Genomic DNA, 21,369 nt, shown 5'->3' on the forward strand with positions numbered 1-21,369 from the left:
CAAAACTCACCGCCAAATCATTCATAAAATAACCAATGTGTTTACTCATAGCTTTATTTCTTGGTGTGCCTAAATATTATTATTTATTGATGATGGGCTACTCAGCCTTCGGTCATCAGATGATTTGCAGCTGTCGTATGGCTTGCTATGCTGAATTAAGTTACATATTTTAATATGCAAAACCATAATTTCCCAATACGTACAATTGATGACATTGATTGGCAACAGATAGTGATTTGCGGCAGTACACTAGATGGACGAATTTTGAAGGCTTGAATAGGGACAGCGTCGTAAAGTTCAGTACCTATGCAGATCAGTTTTAAATATAATTTCAATGATTGTTCTCGAATATTCAAACTGGCTCCGGATATTCCCGATGGTTATCTCTTGCTGATTATAAAATAAAACGGTGGAGACGAACCAGCCTCGGGCTGAAAGTCTCGATATTAAAGATATATAAAAAAAGGAAAAAAAAAAGCGAAAACGTCAATCGTATGACTCCATACTGAGATTCCCTTACGCAGAAGTTGACCTTAGTTGTGTTGATCCCCACAAATGCAGTTGAGTGTTGGGAATTTCAAAGTGTTGCTGATATCTTGCTCCACATCGTGAATGTTGTTGAAGAATATCAGCTAAGGCCCCAGTTTTTTGGAGTATTAAAATTTTTTTCGAATATTTTTTTTTTTTTAAGGCAAGCAATGTGGGTTAGGTTCGAGGAAGATAGGCATGATCACGGGCCCCACAAATTCCACATCATATAAAACGAGAACTTTTCGTTTATCTAAACACAACTCTTGTTTTTAATCCAATGTTCGGAAGAAATTTTCAAACTATTAGTGAAATGTATGCTGCACATTTGTTTACTTATTGTCATTCAATTCTTCAATAGTAATCAATTACCGGCCAATTATCAACTATTAAAAACGGCGGTTGGAATAGCTGCCAGTGTTTTGTTTTATATTTCTTTTGTAAATATTTTCTTTAACAGCACTAACTTGTTAAAAGTGAATGAAACTTATATATTATTCCTTACCATAGCCATTCATTTTCATATAATCAAAAAAGATTACTTAGGGTCAAAGTCTTCGGTATATCAATCCGTGTGGTCAATTGATTTTTTAATGAACTCATGATACATGAAAAATGAAATAAATTGCTCTAACTCTTCATATATTTGGTCATAAGAGATATATATCCGGTGCAAGTTAAGGAAAGGATGAACCATGATCGATGAGATTTGAATTACCTTATGATAATTGAAAAGCCGTGTCATTAATTGGCTCGGTAGCTTAGTTGGAAAAGCACTTGTCTAGCGAATAAGGATCGTTTTTTTTTCAGAATTTCACTAATAATTTATCAATCTTCAGTCTTTACATGTATATGTTGACTGCATGAAAAAATAAACTCAAAAGATTAGTTTTTCCAAGTTTTTTTTTTGTAGTTTTTTATTCACAAACATAAAACGATCTAGTGAAGTGAAAAAGCATTCACCAAATTTATACGGAACATTTATCTGAACTTGATGAAAAACTAATATTTTTTGATGTGATAAATTTAACCCTAATATGGGTAAAATTCAGAGCGAACTTTAAAGTGTATTCTACATTCAAAATTGTATGTTAATTGGTTTCAGGTATTCCTATTACTAGAATGTCCAAATATTGTGTTACGGCGAGCTAACCATGACACGGTTTAGCTAGACACTCACACTTAAAATCGATTTTCGACCTCGGCAAACTAAAAATGCCGAGCAATAACGGCAAAATTGATAACTGCTGATATTTCAGTAATCAAAATTGTTGTTACAGAGAATCAGCTGAAAAAAAAAAATGCGTTTGCCGAGATTTCAACAAATGCATGAACGCAACTGTCATTTGTAGTCGTTCGCTCAATTCATCGCCATCTTTCTGAGATTCCTGTGATGAAGTAATATATTCATTGATAAGCGAAGTTATAAAAAAGAAGTTAGGCTGACACAAATTTCGATTTTTTCTCGTGTCACCCCCCTCGGATTTTTTTTTGTCGGAATTCGACATTTTGAGGGGGGACACAAATAAAATATTTAAGAAATTTATAAATTTTAAAGTGAAATTAGAGTCTACAAGAAAATTTCTTAACAAATCCGATGAGTTTGACGATTTTGCCTAATTGTTAGGGTAATTTTTCATCAAATACATTTATAATTTATCATCCCCCCCTTGACGAGTCCATGAGCAAAGTGACAAAAGAAAAAAAAATGAGATTTGTTCCGGCCTTATATTACATGCCAAATGAATTCGCCTGGAATTGTATAACTCAAAATACTCGGCAAGCCTCGTTGGATAAATGTATGATTTGTGCTGTAAAAATCTTCATTTTGTAACTCGTTGCATAAACAACTATACTCTGATGGCTCAATAAAGTGAAATAATTAAACTTCTGGTAAATTTCCTAAAAATTGAGAAAAATTACAATAGTGTGCTTGAACAAGTTGCTGACTAACACTAGTTTACAGCATTTTTGAACTCGGTAAGCTGATGATCATTTTTGGTGTAGAATCATGCCCTGAGTTCGAAAACGCGAACGAAAAAAATTACAGTAGAGCGGAAATTTTTTCGACTTTCCATACAAGGTTGATGATTTGAAATCGATTTTTGTTCTATTTTTAAGCAAAGTCGCTCACTTCAAACATCTCATTCTCCGTAATCAATGCTCCGATTGAGCTGAAATTTTTACTGTAACTCGCCTACATATGATATGTCAAATAAACGTCGAGAAAGAATTTTTAAGTTGGTTTTTTCTTATTGAAAAAAATACATTTCTTCAAAAAAAATTGGGAATTTTGCTAAAATTTAAGAAGATCGTCCCTAAAACTCGCCAATATCTTGAATTTCATCAATCTGACGCAAAACCTGTATTCAGATGATCGAATGGTATTGTATTCAGCTTTTAATTTATGGAAAAAGTTTTTAAATTGGTTAAACAAAACGCAATATATTTGAATTTTAGTAAATTACATATTTTGAAAAGTTGCAAAACTCGATATTAAGCTAAAACTTAAAAACTGTTCTACTTAAAATTTTTTGAAGGTCGGTTTCGAAATCAGCACTAAATTGTGCTTCAAAAATTTTGGTCGTTGACAGAAGTTCACGACTTTCATTTTATTTTGTAAACTTGTGTAATCGGTAAAAAAAGAATCATTCCAATTTACTGATTGATTGGCAATGTATGTTTTTTACATTTTTTGCCGAGTAAACAGTACAGAGGTTTGAAAATGATTGAGTTATAGTAGCAAGTGCCCAAAATAGGTGCTCCTGCCCTAATGGTCCCAGACCCTAGGTATTTTTTGCAAGCAACACAAAAAAAAAGATTATCGTGCAGCAGTCAGTTTGCAATATTTGCTTTGCCAAACAATAGCAAGGGCCTGGAGAGGAGTTTCATTATTTGCTGGCATGTTTAATTATTTTAGACGTTCGTTCGGTGCAAACGCTCTAACTGCAAGTCCGCTAAGTGCAAAAATTTTGCAGTTATCAAAATAATGGTACCTGATGAAAAAAGTGCGTACAAGTGAAAATTAACAAAGGAGCATCCATTGAGTACTTCACACCTAAAATTGGAAATATTGAACCTTCCTCCCCCCTTTGTGTGTGTGTGTGTGTGTTTTTTTTATAGGGTATTGGTTCCCTTATTAGGCATGTGGCTCCCGTTTTCTACCTGTTTTGTTTTTTTTTTTTTGTATTTTTTGTTAGAAGTGGGCAGGGCACGGGGGTTGTCCATTTATTACGTAAGGGATTTTTTACGATTTTTCGACACCCCCTCCCCCCTTTGTAAGATTTTTTGTATGAGAACCCAAATATTTTTGTATGGCGCGTAAGATTTCTCAAACCCCCCCCCTACCCCCATAAACCCTTACGTAATTAATGGACAGCCCCAAATCAAAAAGGGCAGAATCAATCGGTGCCGTATTCGCTTGTTTTCGAATAGAAAGAATTTGGGAGCGTTGGATAACTGATGACACACACACCCTACTTAATTTTACATTGACTGTCATGTCACCCTTCAAGAACCTACTTCCCCATTTAAGCGTGACGTAGTTCATGAATGGCGACTACCAGGACTGTGCGTGATCTTTGTATGTTGCAATGTTTGTGCAAGTTTTAGAAACCATTAAGCCGAAGGCACAGCCCCCCAACTATCCATGCCACTGTTTCATGCAGGCCCTGATTAAGGATTCTGTGGGCCCGGGCCGGAGCGAATGTTTTTTGTGTGTTTTGAACAATACTTTTTGTTTTGTTTTTGAACAGTACTTAAACAACATTAAAAATAAAGTTAAGTTTTAGCTAGCTTTAACGGTTTTTGCGGGAGCCGTGGCCCCCGGCTCCCATGCACACATGTCACAAAGTAATGTCGCCACTGCCAGTTTTTGGTTGGACGCGAGTCATTTTCAAGTTATTCTGCCTCTGCCTATGCTGCCATGAATCGCAAGTCAGTCCCATCTGCATTTTGGGCAAAAATGAGTTAATGGCCGTTTTCGAGCTTTCTTCGGATGATCTTTCAGCTGCGTGCAAAAAAAATATATAGTTTGTTCAGTAAAATTGAAAAACAACACCAAGTCAGATTGTCCCATAATGAAAAGTAATCGCAAGTCAGTCCCATTACGTACTTGAGCACCCTCCAGTACAAAACCTAACACTGTTTTAGCCAGTTTTATATTTTTCACTGTTACGTTTCCAAGTTTGAAACAAAATGTGAAAGTTTCATGATGATAGCAGAAGTTTTCAATTTTTTAGAGTTTCGCATAGAAATCGAATTTGAAAACTTCAGAGGCCATTTTCTCAATGCCTACTTTTTACATATGGGACTGACTTGCGATTCACGGCAGTATGGGTTAGAATTACATGGATATAGCTCCTTTACAACAAAAAATCTACGCTGTTGACACTCCTTTGTGACATGTGTGCTGCTAGGGTCCCCCATTAGATCCGGCCCTGGTTCCATGCAATATACAAGTCAAACCTCAAACCACAAACGCAGTATGAACTTGAAATCGAAGTTTGTTTACTTTTGAAACATACGATACTTCAAACTGTTGGATTAGAATGATTCATCAATGTAATTAGATGATACTGTAATGCTTTTATTTTAAATACATGTGTTATATTGTTTTTTTTTTTATTGGTGAAGCAATGATCGGCACATACGCATTACGCATTCATCATTGAATAATCAAAAAAAAATGCCTTTTTATGTGACAGGTTCGTGTATGCCATTGTTTACAACTGCCGAACAAAGGCGCAAACATCTGTTATTTTCATTGACCAATCCAATGGCCTGCGTGGTAGTGATTTGTGTTCAAATTCTCCGTGTTAGGACTGTGTAAGAAACGTCATAACATCTCCCGTATATGAATTTATCGCAATAGATTTCGTGAGATAAAATTGGGAGAACTCAATAGGAAAACTATCGAAGACTTTGAGGACATTTTTTTTGTATTATCAAAACATAGCATTTTAGAAGAAAATGACGAATTAAAGGCTACAGTAAATTTAATCTTTATTTTAACTGATCAGCAGCTGCATTTGGTAAGGTTCATAATTTTAATATTCGACAGAAATTTGCTGTAATTATCACTGTTTCAACAAAACTAACAAAAAACTTGCTGTTAGCTACACTTTACATGCATCAATCTTGTCGAACATTCGCTCACATCCTTGCGTAATTAGTCTTCAATATACCACTCTCGGCTCGCACAATTACGGTTGTGACCTCATTCCCGAATGAAAATATTTTGGTCATGAAGAACACAGACATAATCATTACTCGATGTGACTGGCAGCTTAGATTTACGGGTTTAATTACCTATGTCAGCTATTTCAATGCCACCCTCCTCGGAGGAGGGAGGATGCGCCACATCGCATGGTACTCAGAGGCGCGAGCGGATTTATCAGAAGCTCCGCAGCCACCGCAGGGAAAGCCACGAAAATGGAGAGGAAGTTAGATTACGACGAACCTAGCCCGCCGTACTAAGTACGCAGACAAGCGCACAATCGGTGCGCATCGAGACCTTTTCCCGCGGGCACAAAAATAGAAATATTTTTCCTCAAATCGGGTTAGTTTTTAGTGGTATTCATTTTCATTTCAATTTTCCGCTTTGACGTAACAGATAGCACTCGTAGACGTGGGGCAAGCTCACTCGAATCGGAAGGAAAGGTGACGTTGGGCGAGAGAGAGAGCGACAGGAACAGTGATTAATGGCGACAGCGGAACCAAGCAAATTAACCATTGCCTTATTTAGCAGCATATGTTTCCGTCACTACGATTAGGGGGGCACTACATTCTTTTATAACACACAATGTCCTTATGCACTAATTGTCCTTATGAATGGAGACATAATAGAATCACTAATTCACCTGGTGTCGTGCAGGAACTCGGTGGTCTTGACGGCGAAGTTCTTGATTTCACGTCGAACGTTGTCAACCTGATTGTGAACGGCCTTGTATTGCTCGGAGGCTTCTTCGGCGGATTCTCCCAGGTTGACCGAGGACGATTTGATGACGTAGCGAACTTCGCTGGTGGCGCGGTTGCCGGATTGACGAGTGACCGAAGAGCTACGTGTTACCTTGCTCATGGAACGTTCCTCGGATGCCCGAGACTTGGAACTCTCGGCCAGCAGAATTTTGGAGATCTGGTTGGCGGACTTGCCGCGGATGGCTTTCTTGAGGTCCTGGGACATGCTGTCTTCTTTTAAGTCACTAAAGTACTGCATTCTTTTACACAACGCCATAGTTTCTTGGCAATCCTTTTTCTGCTGCTGGGTGGAACGTTCAAGGAGCTTCCTTCGGTAGCGGTCAATTACACTATCCGGCGTAACGTGCTTCTTAAGTCTAGCTGCGTCGGCAGTCGCGGTCACACTGAGCACCGAGCGTTTTATATCGGAACGATAATCGGGCAGATAGCTCACCGCCTTATCTACCGCTTCGTCGGACAGGGCTGCAATGTCTTCCGACGTGTAGGGCCGAAAAACGAAGTCGTTCCTATGAAATCGGCTCAGACCTCGTTCCTCGGTGTACGGGAGATAAGGTATCCTCTCCGGAGTCCTGCCGCGACGTTTTGCATCTAGATAATCGATCATCGGTTGGTAGTAGTGCATCGCATGGCCATAGTTTGCGTCCCAAATTTGGGTGGGGATGAGCCTCTCGCGGCGCTCGGTACGGTTGCTCAGAATTTGCAACGGTGCCATTGAAAAGTATTTTTAAATGTCTTCCCCTCTTTGCGGTAATTTACGCGCAGCCGTTCAAGTCACCAAGATTCGCTGGCTGTGTGTCTCTCTCTCGTCTATTTTCTATGTTTCAAGTGCTTGCGGGATGAAAATGAGTGCTTTTTCCCCTTTTATCTATCTTTGCCTTTGGTGTGTTTTTTCGTCTGATCGATGTTTTGCCTTAGTAGTATCTGCTTAGGGAACCCAAAGTGGAATTAGTTGCTGTGCCCAAAACAAATAACGACACATTTAATCATACAGATAACTCCCAATAAACGACGGAATGTGAGAGACTCATCCTACAGCCACAACAAGGTATCCCTCCTTTACTGTATCAGTTTACCCGAGTGGTGAAATACTTGCTTGTGGCGCGTATTTCCGTGCGTGATAAATTTTGTCACGCAAAACGTCAACGGCATGTCAATTTCGTTCGGTGTACGGCACCGCGAAGCAATATATTTGAAATGGTTCACGGCCACCATCCACGGCACGGCAGCAGTGGTTTGCAAATAGCAAATGTAGACACAAAAAAAAAAGTCACGAGGGAATGGCATTCGAGAGATATGCAACTTGAATGAAGATCAACCACCTTGTGCAACTCTCTTGTTTGTTTGTTTTTCTCAGACCATATGGTCTATTCCGTATATGGACGAAATAAAAAGAAATTGTGATTCAACATTGTTCGCAACCACCGATTTCAAATCAGAACTCATCATTAGAAACCTGAGAGTCTAAGCTTTCCAAAACATTCAAAAATTTAGGTGTGCATTGACCGCAACAATGATATATCGATGAAAACGTTAGGCGACCTCCTATTCTCCCATACATTTTGCTGCAGACGCCACGCGCATGCATGCGATTCCACCGATCCCGTTACCGCACGATCAGATGCGTCAATGCACTCCTAAATTTTTGAATGTTTTGGAAAGCTTAGACTCTCAGGTTTCTAATGATAAATTCGGATTTGAAATCGGTGGTTGCGAACACAGCGAAAATCACAATTTAATGATAAAATTCAAAATGGCGACCAAATCCAAGATGGCTGCCAAAAATTTTTCAACTTCAAATGAAAGGTCTATACTTTCCCTTTATAGAAAAGTGAAGTTTTTGGAATCCGATGATGATATGTTTGAGAGAACGTGTTTTCACAGAGAAACAGACGTAACACTTAGAACAAATTTGATTTAAAAACATCGTCACGAAAACGTAATCGCCCAATGCTAAACGTACTGTGTTTGGACGGACCGCCACTAGATGGCAGTAGTGAGCAAACGTCAAACAGGAGCAAAAACGATACCAGCACTGCGAGTGGTCGATCGACCTACTACTGAATATTTGAATCAACCGTTAAAAAGGTGGTCGATGAGAAGCAATGAGAATGTGACGTCTGTTTCTCTGTGGTGTTTTCATTGTCTAAGAAATGTCATACTCATTAGCATTTTTTAAGGAGAAACTTCCAAATTAAAACTTAAATCAAACATATTTTCAAATCTCATTTTTTTCTTTTTTTCACAAATTAAAAAAAAGGTACGTGGTACGTGTGTGGTACGTCGAAAACGTTTTGCACAAATTGTACTATTTTTGAAAAATCTTGTTTAACGATTTTTCTTCTGTGTAAAAATTTACACTAGATAAAAATTAAAAAAAAAAATACATTCATGGCTGTTGATACTCGAATCTATCGGACAATAATTAGTTTTTGTTTTAAATATAGTCTTTTGAACCTGAAACTTCCAATCAAATTAAACTGTAACACTGTAGCGGTGTAACAACTATTGCGATGTCCGATATACGCCCTGCAAAAATACTTTTTAGATGGTTTGTGGCAAATTACCGTGTGATTTTGTTATTTAAATTCGGCTGATTTATAAACTGTGGGTGATTCATCGGTGTGGGGTCACTGATGTCTCTCTCTCTCTCTCTCTCTCTCTCTCTCTCTCTCTCTCTCTCTCTCTCTCTCTCTCTCTCTCTTTTGGCGTAACGTCCTCACTGGGACAAAGCCTGCTTCTCAGCTTAGTGTTCTATGAGCACTTCCACAGTTTTTAACTGAGAGCTTCCTCTGCCAATGAACATTTCGCATGTGTATATCGTGTGGCAGGCACGAAGATACTCTATGCCCAAGGAAGTCAAGGAAATTTCCTTTACGAAAAGATCCTGGACCGACCGGGAATCGAACCCGTCACTCTCAGCATGGTCATGCTGAATACCCGTGCGTTTACCGCCTCGGCTATATGGGGTCACTGATGTATAGAGTTTCAAAATGGACCTAATTTTCTCCGATTTATTGTAATTTTTCCAACCATTGTAAAACTAACCTTAAAAAGTTCACCCGGCCGTGAGTTTTGTTGTTACAAAGGAAATTAAAACTAATTTATGTATAGAGAAGATAGAGAAGAGATACCCCCATTTTGCACGGTTATAAGCCTAAAAAGGATTTCGGACCGCCATTTTTGATTAACTGGTTACCAGTTTTGAACTTCTGCCCCATGCTTAATATTCTCAAATTACATAGTTTTAGGGTTCAAAACTCCACAAAACTTTTACGGTTGCCATTTTTTGACACCAATCATTTTCCCACAACAAATACACCCATAATACAGAGTTTCAGACCTCGAAACTCCATAACACAGCCACCATATTGAATCATGATCCGCCATCTTGGATTTTGGACCGCCATATTGGATATTCCGGTCACTATTTTTGGGCAACGAACATCTTCCTCTACCAAATATACCAATATACCATTCATAGTTTTCGAGCTCAAAACTCAGTAAAATAGTTGCCATTTTGAATTTTGCTCCACTATCTTGGATATTGAACTGCCATATTGGATTGGTTGGTCAACTCCTTTGGATTAAAAACAAAATTGATCAACCACGAGCAAGATTAAATAAATACGGTCATAACTGCGGAACGCCTGAACCGATCCGAACCATTTTCAATAGCAAACAATTAAAATTCTGGTTCGATTCGTGCTAGCATAGTTGAAATCGGACAATGGGAAGTGCCTTACAAGTAGGCCGTCCCTTATTTTGCAAAAAATGGAAATGTTATAAGTTCGTTAGTGGAAAATGATCGTTTTAGCTAAGAAATGATCGTGTCAAAATTTGAAGTCGACAAAAAAAATACGCTATTCTACTAAAACCGGTGATTTTGTTTGTCGTATTTGTTTTGTCGAAAAACAATTCATGTTTTTTGGTCCATTGCAATTTTTGACAACTTGGCCTCTTGAGGGACCACTTAGCCTTGAGATACGGACTTCAAATTTTGACAAGATCATTTTTTAGCTAAAACGATCATTTTCCACTAACGATCTTATAACATTTCTAAATTTTGCAAAATAAGGGACGGCCTAATACACAGTGTATTACATACATAAATTCATACAATTAGGAATTAGGTACCTTATAATAGATCAACCATCCAAACTGAAAATACCAGATATGGCTCGAGATCTTTGTACGCGATAGTGAAATCCAAATGCCATGGCAAAGAAGGATTCCGGGTCATGTACTTAAGGTGAAACATCAAGAAATCCCATTGCAATTTTGCATACAAACTTTAGAGGCACAAATCTGAAGAACGAAGCCGCACATGCTGGGGCCCGTGGCTTCACGTTTGCTTCATAAGCAGATGGTCATGGGTTCGATTCCAGCCACGGCATTTCCTCTCCCTGAGAACAGCTGACACTGACCCTCTTCTGAGCACATGGCTCAAATGGACCCGAATACATGAACATCGGCGAACGGCAACCCATAATGGACCCCCAATCGGACTGGAAACAGGAACAACCAACAGCCACTCATGAACTCGTGCTCATTATTCTATGATAGGGTAGAAAGTGAAAGCAGCGCAACGACAACCAGTTCGATATAGTACAATTAGAAAAGAATACATTTAGGCGCTGTAGAAAGTGTAAGTACAGCTTCCAATTAGAATCGCTTACGTAGTACCCTAGTGGACAATAGAGCTGTAAATTAGGTTAAGCGATTGAAGAAACCGTACATGTTTATCCTGGCTTTCCTCGCTTGCAAAAAGAGGCAGCTTTTCCAAATTGAGCGTATTTGTTTACGAATTTGTAAGATTGGGCTCTTGAAAACGTGAGTAGGGGTCCAAGTCGGCCATTGTGGCAGCCATATTTGTATCCTCTGATGTTTCTCCTTAATACAAAAAGTTGATGATTGAAACCGTTCTACATGTTCTACATGAGAGTACATGGTCAGACAATTTTCTCATTTTTTTTTAAATTTAAAACGGCACAACAAAAAAGGGTAAATTTCATTTTTCAGTCATATGGCTGGCACAAGCGCATTTTTTTTTCAATTTTCGTATAATATTCTTGATGGGGTCTCCAGTTAGCCTAGTGGTTAAGGTTGAAGGATTCGTCATTGACAAAATCGTCATCATTGAAAATTCGAAAGCAGTTTTCTCGTTCAAAGATGAAATTTCCGCAATGAAAATGTATTCACTGTATTGCGGGTGCAGAATGGAATACAGTGAATACATTTTCAATGCAATCATTCAAGTTTTGAGTGAGAAAACTGCTTTCGTATTTCTGATGATGACGATTTTGTCAATGACGAATCCTTCAACCTTAACGCTATGGATCGCCAATCCGGAGACGACGGTCAATTTATGTTATTCTGGTCAAGAAAATTTTTTCGACTCCCTGAGCATAGTGTGTCATTGTACTCACAATATAAAAATTCATGCAATGGCAGACAAAGAAAGCCCTAGTTGAAGCGATGCAGGTCTAGTCCTAGTAAGGATGTAGAGTAGGGTGGCCCACAGTTATATGAAAAACAAAAATTTCGGAAAATGCCAAGTCTTACCTCCTAAATCAGTTGTTCTGGTCTCCCAGAAGCTACGTTCAAAATTTGAGCAAAATCGGTTGAGCCTAAGGGGGCGCTCAAAACGCTTGAAGTTTTATGGGAAAACTTGGCCAAATGTATGCAGAAATTTTAAGTTTTCGAATTTTGCCGCTAGGTGGAGCTGTAAGCGTTCAATAAATAAACCCTTTTGTATTATTGTAGATGACTATATGCCGAAGAACTTTGTCGAAGACCGCGAAGTGATCCGACGGCTGTGAAAAAAGTTATATCCTAGACAAAGTGAGGCAAACTATTGAGATTTCATTATTGATATTATTCCTTTACATGTATTGGAAAAACAACAATGAAGTTTATCCTCACTTTACCTAGGGTATAACTTTTGTCACAGACGTTGAATCACTTTGCGGTCTTCGACAAAGTTGTTTGGCATATAGTCACCTACAATAATACCAAAGGGTTTAATGATTAAACGCTTACAGCGCCACCTAGCGGCAAAATTCGAAAACTTAAAATTTCTGCATACATTTGGCCAAGTTTTCCCATACAAAATTCAAGCGTTTTGAGCGCCCCCTTAGGCTCAACCGATTTTGCTCAAATTTTGAACGTAGCTTCTGGGAGTCCAAAACAACTGATTTAGGAGGTAAGACTTGGCATTTTTCGAAATTTTTGTTTTTCATATAAGTGTGGGCCACCTTAATGTAGAGCCATAAAGAAGAAGAAAAAGATATGAAGAATATTATACGCCCTCAACTAACTACAATACAGCTCATAGTCTAGGCTTAAAATGCGATTTACACACTTTTTGTTTTGTTAGTTTCAGTTAGCTCAGATTTGCGTAAATGTTACTTATTTATGAGAATGTTTTTTTAACGTGCAGATGAAATCGCCTTCAAATGGATCACTAAGTAACTAAAACGGCTGCTATAGAATGAACAGATTGCGCAACCGTAGCCTTGTGTGTTTGCGATAATTCCACTGCTGTCACAATGTTAATGTCCATTGTCCATATAGGGTAGTGGATGTATTTTGACCCGGGGCATGGATTTAGGCCCACCCTGGAATTTTTATTACATTTATCATACAGGGGATAGACAAAATGATCGGGATAGGCAAAAATTTCACTTTTCAAAAAATGGTGAAAGAGCTGTAACTTTTTCAAAAGTGCATCAAAAATCTATTTTTTTTACTGGAAGTTGATCAACTAGTTGTGTATCAATGGTCACAATATGGGAAAGATCGGGATATTCTACATGAAGTTAGAAGGTTCAAGAAAAAGTCATAATTATCCGATTGCCAACTTTGAACAGTTGTATGTCCGGATTCAATGAACCGAATGCAATGAAATTTTGAGCGTTTAAGACTCATATAATAAGCTATGAAAAAAGTTGACTAAACTTGAAATTATTAATCAGAAAAAAAGTAACAGGGATTAAAATTATTTTTTGACTTTTAGTAAATTGGTCTAATTTTAAAATGCTTCCCATTACTGTTTCAATGTATTGCCAATTAGGGATGATACCCAAGTTATGTTACGCAAAAATCGACCTTTTTCAACCCCCCCTCCCCCCTATGTCACACTTTTTGTATGGGTTCTCTAAAATATTTGTATGGGTTGTCACATTCTGCGAACCCCCCCCCCCCCCCACTCCCCCCTACAAGCGTGACGTAATTTGTGTACGGCCCCTTATTTTGTTACTTCCTGTCAAAACATATTCATGTTGAAGTCAATTAGAGGGAATTGAGATAAACTATAATTTCCATCTCGAATTTTGAAGTGATGGTGGAATTTTCGATAATTTGCATTTGGTTCATTGAATCCGGAGATATAACAGTTCAAAGTTGGCTGATCATATGATACGCCGAGAAGCATACTTCATCCCAGAAGAAGAAGTAGAACAAGGATGCGTAACAGAAGTGTCACGCGTTTTCTAAACATGTGAACTGCTTTTCACGGCGGAATCATTACTTCACCGTTAGGCATGGCCTATTCTTTTGTACTTACGATGTGACAACTGACCATAAAGGGACTAATGTGTATCTGTTCTAGTGTGTGCTGCACAGTGTGCGTGCAGCTTCATTTCAATGATTCCTGCTTGGTTTAAGCTCAGTCCATAACAACCTGGAACCAATGTTATTCCAACTTGATAAGTTTCACACAGATTCCGTTTAGTTATAGGAGCTGTTTTGACCAAATGGAGACGCATGGTGCATTATTATTCGACTTCATCGTGCAAATGCGCTTGTTGAAATGTATTTCCAAAGCGACTTCTTCGATTGCATGACCTTATTGCATGGAAGTATGTATCATACAGTAAATGTATTACATAAATTGAAATTATTGGAGCTCTATGCGTTGTTGTAGGGTTTTTGACCCCATTCCCGGCACTGGCGGCACTACATGTAAATAAAATTGTGCTTTACTTAAATTCAACTTGTTGTTAACACTGATTGTTGTGAAGATTGTCTGACGGAAAGATGATTTTGAACGAGTTTACTGCACCAAGTCTACACACTAAACGCTTTCAGCAATATTTTGCTGAATTTTGCCGAGCTGAAGGGTCCAGCAAAATTTTTTGCTGAACTTTCAGCAAAGTTTGCTGAATTTCAGCAAAACGTTACTGGTGATCAGCAGAGTTTACTGAACAAATCAGCAAAATTTTGCTGAATTTCAGCAAAATTTTTGCTGAAGCCTTCAGCTCGGCAAAATTCAGCAAAATTTTGCTGAAACCCTCAATCGATTTTTGGTGTGTAGCGCCAATTCCCGGCACCAGTGCCGAACTTCCATCAAAATCAATTGGGAAATCACTTCGGCACCCATCTTTGTGCTGACGAAGTGCAATCGTCTGCGTGTAATAGTTGTTTTGAGCACTTGTGCGGCTTCAGAGTGAACATGTAGCTCATTGACTGTGGATCCCGTTGCGGAAATGTTGTGGGAGATGATTACATACGGAAATGCGTTTGGAAAATATGCGGCAAGTGAAATTTTGATTTGTTTTGCTGTGAGGTGCCGGAATTGACGCGGGTGCCCAAGTAGTCCGAAACCCGAATTGTATATCAGTTTCAATTTAACTTAATAAAAGCATTATCATATGACAGATAGCAGAACCTGGGAATATCGAAAATATATTCCGTAACAGAGCAGGTTTCTAAAATATTCTGAAAAGCGCCTGATCATGCTAGATTTTTTTTCTCAGTCAAACAGTCATAGATTTGTAATAGATGTTCTCCACTTGCTTGAACGACGGCTGGATTACCTAACATTGAATCCGCTTAAAAGAAAAACAAAAATATATTCAACGCTGCATCCCGCATCATTATTGATCGGAAAATTTGTTCAACCCAATAAAACCGCTTGTCAACAGGAAAATTCATAAATTCACTTTTTCGCGTGACTGCTGCCAAAATATTTTGCTGTGAATTATCGTTATGTAATGGCCGAAGGCGGCGGCACTGTGCCATATTATGTGACTGTAGGATGATGACTCTTCTCTTCAAACGGCTTGCTTGTTGTCGTCGTCGCAGTGAACCGATTTGGCTTCGTTTTAAGTGGGAATTGTGGATTTTTTCTTTACTCTAGATTTGTCGTAATAACTTCCTCTATTTTCTCTGCTTTCACGGAACCGCAAGCACTGTTTTCACTATCTCTTTTGTGATCCAAACTTCACCTTGATCTATCCGAGACTGAAGCACAGGTCAAATGGGATCGCAATTGAAGACGCTTGTCTGTTTGGTGGATCTTCCTTCGCTAATGCAACATCGACGCAGGACGTGATAGTGAAATAAATAGCGAAAGTAATTTTCCTAAGAACATATCCTATTCCATTATGATCTATTTTGTACCGTCATTTAAGGACTCCCACAACGTTGATCGTAGTATTGATCTCAGTACTAGCATCCGAATCGATCGTAAATATATTGTGTTAGAGAACGCCACTCGAATTTGCCTTTGCCAAGTCACGTTTTGATACTATTTTTGTTTTTGCAACCCATTTGCTTCGAGTGCGATGATTTAGTTCATTGTTAACGATGGAACAGGGGATGCGTTCGTTTTAACGTAAGGGTGGGATCAGGTTGTACGTCATTCACCAAAAAATCAAACCCCAGTATGCAGTTCCAGAGAATTCTGTTTTTTTTTAGAATTCCATTCTCCGGAATAGGACATTCTTCAAAGAATCATCTATCAGAAGAGGACATAAGGGGAGACTGAGGAGACTTGATCCCTGGGGAGGCTTGTTCCCCCCTTATTTGCTCGGAATCAAAAACATTTTTCTTCTAGCATAATTTTATCAAAACTACTCCTGGACAAACGACTATGTTTTGGCTACAAGTGATTTCGATTGCACATTGCATTATTTTTTAACGGCTGATGGTTTGTTTTCAGTCCTTCAGAAATCTAAACGATTCCGAAAAATCTCAATAACTTTGTGAAAATTGAACCAAATCGTGTCAAAATTTCACAGTACATAGTTTAATTAAAATACTTTCAAACTTATTTATCCAAATAAGGCTGTTGTTAACATATTTTAATTAATTCAGCTTAGTATACACAACAGTGACATGGGGAGACTTGATCCCTCGAGGGATTATACATTATACATGTTATATTATACAAAATAAAATTCGATTCGGAAGCCTCTATTTACTTGGAATTCTAGTCTATTAAACGATAAGTCTCCCCATTTTGAAAATACGGCATATCCTTAAAAAATTTAAGGAAATCTTACAATTTCAAACACTCCATATTCAACGAAAATACAAGAAAACTCGAAAAGAAAATGAATAGGAAGACTCTGGAATTATTTTCCCTTTAAATAAACCATGTGCTCAAAGGGGGATCAAGTGTCACCCATTTTTGAAAAATACATTATAAGACATGCCTCCATAAAAGCACAGTTTTGAAAACTTTACCAATAATTTAAAGGCCTTCTGTAGTGTATTAACTTGTAATAGATGTTCACCTGCCATTGTACGGAAAGCGAATCTAGTTTTGTGTTTTTTTCTTAAAGTTTCAGGTACCGTGGGTACACAGTCATGGATCACTTAGTGGTATTTTTGACCTTCAAAATTCAATTAAAAATAAAAGAAAACAAAAAGTACGACTTTGAAAGCACCGTTGGCTATGTTTTGATTCGAACTTTTCATTCCCGATCCATTTGAAGTATAATCGCAAGTCATTTCCGCGTAAAAAAGGAATATTTCACTGTTTACAAAATGCCTTATTATGGATCAGCTCCACAGAATCCCACACATTATGGATCAATTTTTGCCATATTATGGATCAGTGCAAAATTACTCAAAATCCCAACTCTAATAATAAATTTGCGTTTGTAAGGCTAAACTATGCAGTGCATTGATTATTTTACTGATGGAGTACCCGATTTTACAACAGGAATAAAGAGAAAACATTAAAAAGTCCCGAATCCATTTACGCCACTAGGTTTCAGTGATGCTCTCCATTTTAAGTGTTATTTTTACAAATCTGTGTTTCAAGATACCTGGTTGTCAAGGTTACATGTTTTTAATGATATTTTTGATACTTTAAGGTAAGAATATTGTATCAAGAGCGTTCAATGGAGCAAAAATCTATATTTGTTTAAAGTGATCCATAATAGCGTCAAACGATCAGTTTTTGGGTCGCATTATGGATCACTATTGAAAGTCACATTATTTTAGTATTTGAATCCCAGAATAAAACAAAACTTCTTTTAATAGATACATACATATCTTATCTAACGTGTACGAGAGATTTTTATATCAAAATTGATGGATTTCGGCACTTTTAGAGCTTACTGCTGCAGAAGTAGCTTCTTATGGAATTCGGCTGTTTACTGGCAGATGTGAGAGGACAACACTATCGTTGCATTAAAATACATTTTATTTTTAGATTGAACTCTTGTAAATGACTTTTTATCTCAGAAAACAAATAGGATCATGCTACAAAAATGAATTTCGTGCCGAAATATATGTTTTGAGCAAGTTATTCGACTTTAAACATCAAAGTGATCCGTAACTGTGTGTGATCCATAACTGTGTAGGGACGGTAAATTAAGAAAAAGGGATCAAGTCTCCCCAGTCTCCGCTACCCTGAATCGTTTCCGATTATTGAGTTTGGAAAAAAATTTGAGTAACAATGACATAGGGGAAGTTGTCCGGCTAGTTCGCAGAAGGTCATTATAATACTATAGTAAACATGGAAAGAAGTACTGCAAGCCATCACTATCCGTCAAGCTTCAAGCCATCACTACTATAGTAGTACTTCAAGCCATTGCTCAAAGTTTTTCAACTGGTTTTGGCTACATTTACATTTTCCGAAGGTCTCGCATACGTTAGGGTCCGAGGTGGTTTCAGGGGTTTTCAAAGGCTTTTCAGGATGTTTCAGAGCATTTTCGGCGAGATTCAGAGGCGTTGCAAAAGCGTTACGGAGGAGTTTTCTGGGGTTTCGGACCATTTCAGGTGCTGGTCCGAGGGGGTTTCAGGGGGATCTTAGAGGCATTTCAGGAAGTTTCAAGGATTTTCAAAGACCCCATCACAATATCTTTTGAAACGCCCCTGAAATACCCTTTGATTTAAACTGTTTTTGAAACCCCTGACCTAAAATGCTTTGAAACGTCCCTGAAACCTCCGTTATCCCATTGAAACACCCACTTTGGACGTCTTTAATAGAGTTCATAGACCCTCTGACACGCACCTGAAAACTCCTTGAAACGCCCCTGAAATGTTATCAAACGCCCCCAAATCCTCTGAAACCCTCCTCAATGACGCAGTGAAATAACTTGAAACGCCCTTCAATCCCCTTGCAATGCCCTTCAAAGGCTCCTGAGATCTCTTGAATTGCCCTTAAAGCCTTTTTATAGAATGAGAAAATCTGTTGGTTCACCTTAGAAAAACCTGATTCTGTACTACCTGACCTTGCCTCCGTGGTACGCCCGTTAGGGATTACTTCGTAAAGGGTGGGGGGGCGGTGTGGGGCGCACTCTCACTATCAAATGTCAGCCATTATCTGTTATCTAGGGGGCCAACTCGACTAGCTGTTGGTCGGCCCCCCATTTCCTCTGGAGGTGAAGCACGATTGTGGATACCATGGCCGACACGGCGTTCCACTCGTCCACCCCCGTACACAACCTCTCTACTATGTTATCGGGAGTAGTATCCCTACCGCATACCTCCCACATGCTCGACTTCTGCTCCGCGAAGCGTCTGCATTCGAAGAGCACATGTTCCGCCGTTTCCGCACTATTTGCACACTCCGGACATGAGAGCTAATCTGCATGCCCGAACCTGTGGAAGTACCACCTAAAGCACCCATGGCCCGACAGGAATTGGGTCAGGTGAAAGTTCACGTCGCCTACACGTACACCAGGACACGCTCGGTATGAGCCTGTGTGTTCATCTACCCTTGGTCGAAGAGTCCCAGACTCTCTGCCATTTCACCATGGACGAATCTCTGGCGTTTCGTCGCGCACCTCTTGTACCTCTTTCTTCGTAGCACTCAACATCCTCGGCCAGCACTAGTGCTATCGGCATCATGCCCTCTAGCACGCATACCGCGTCTTTTGAGACGGTCCGGTATGCAGTGGCCGCCACCCTAAGGCACATTAACCTATGTGTGCTTTCTAGTCTGTCAACATTCCTCTTCACTTTGAGCGCGTTCGACCATGCGGCGCACACTGTTGCGGATGGCATAAAAACGTGATCGAAATTGTTTTGACCATGAAAACATGATTTTTGATCTTTGGTGTCTTCGGCAAAGTTTTTCTATAAAATAAGCCCTAATTTATGGAAACATCAGTTTTGTGATCAATCCCCCTAAAAGTGAGAAACGATTTCTATCTTTTTCATTTGTAAACCAAAAAAATATGTTTGTTCAGAGAAGTTGTAGGCAATTTCACTAGAAACAACTTTGCCGATCATACAAAATTTCTATCTTTTGATTTGTATGTACATTTGAGGCGTTTTTTATGAAGCACCCCTAAAAATCAGTTTTTTGCTTATAGCTTTTTCTATGAATTTTTCACGATTTCCAAATGTTCTAGCAAATGTTTTGCTTTATTAAAACGCGTAACTTTTGCGAAGAAAGTATATATCTATCTCTCATATTTATCATGTTAATGGAAATTTCACTTTAAAAAATGCTTATATTTGACATACCCATTTGTTAACTTTCGCATGTTTTCGCAGACCAGGATTTTTACATTTGAAAATATGGAACGAGTTTTATCTATTGCAAATATAGCCAGTTTTAGCCTGATTTCGCCTGCATATTTAAATTTACATACTAGAAATGACTATCATTATAAAATGTGTTATTGTAAAATTATCAACATGTCAAAAAATGTACTCAGTGCTTTTCTTGCATTATTTTTCCACATGAACACGCAAAAACGTTTTCACAGAATCACTTGGAACTGCATCAGATGACTTTCCCATAAAATTTAAGTTTTTTTTTCAGATAAAAGTGGATAAGTCTCTTCCACAAAATAAACGATATTGTTGAATGATCTTGCTAATGCTCATAAAATTTTTTGAGTTCATGTACACTTTGCAGAAATGTAAATTTTCATAATGTTTAAATAACAGCATCTAATGATTCGATTAAAATTGGGTTTCAATTTGTTTACTTGAAAATTATTACATATCTGTTATTATTAATGCATATCATTGATTAACGCCATCACTTATTTCATTGCTTCCAGTTACTATCTCGTCATATGTTTAAAGCAAAAGGTTGTTCGCATCCTACGTTTATGGTGTTCTAGTTTTTTTTAGGAAATAGTCCAATATTCCTTATTATGGGATCAGATGTTTCAAGCAGACGATGTAGGAGATCTGTGTTAGTTTAGATTTTTGGAAACTTACGTCTATGATCCTCTCTGTAATTCCTGGTGTTTTGTTGCGTGACTCTTGTGCTTCCTCGGACAGAAAAACATACAAACAGTAACTGGAAGCAATACATTTAATGATGACAGTAATCAATGATATGTGTTAATATTAACAGATAAGTTTCATTTTTCAAGTAAACATATTAAAAATCAATATTAATCGAAACATCAGTTGTTATTTGAACCTTCTGAAAATTAACATTTTCGCAAAGTGTACATGAACACGAAAAATTTTATGAGCATTAGCAAGAGCATTTAAAAAAATCGATTATTTTGTGGAAAAGACTTATCGTACTACTATGAGAGCAACTGTTTATCTGAAAAACAAAACTTAAGTTTCATGGGAAAGTCATCTGATGCAGCTCCAAGTGATTCTGTGAAAACGTTTTTGCGTGTTCATGTAGGAAAATCATGTAAGAAA

General features: G+C 38.2%; 1 protein-coding gene across 2 annotated transcripts in view; it reads right to left on the reverse strand.

Moving 5' to 3' along the window:
- The window catches only part of LOC109416453 (paramyosin, long form), a 74,502-nt gene that overhangs the window by 6,105 nt on the left and 47,028 nt on the right, over window positions 1-21,369 (reverse strand). The window contains exon 1 of one of the 2 annotated variants that reach the window (XM_019690524.3): window positions 6,390-7,448. The exons of the other annotated variant lie outside the window; for it this stretch is intronic. Within the exon in view, the coding sequence (XP_019546069.2) occupies window positions 6,390-7,219 (830 nt within the window). The 5' untranslated portion in view covers window positions 7,220-7,448. Of the gene's footprint in view, window positions 1-6,389; window positions 7,449-21,369 lie in introns of those variants that run through there. 2 annotated transcript variants of the gene reach the window in all.

The sequence above is a fragment of the Aedes albopictus genome, chromosome 2, assembly GCF_035046485.1.
Source record: "Aedes albopictus strain Foshan chromosome 2, AalbF5, whole genome shotgun sequence".
NCBI lineage: Eukaryota > Metazoa > Arthropoda > Insecta > Diptera > Culicidae > Aedes > Aedes albopictus.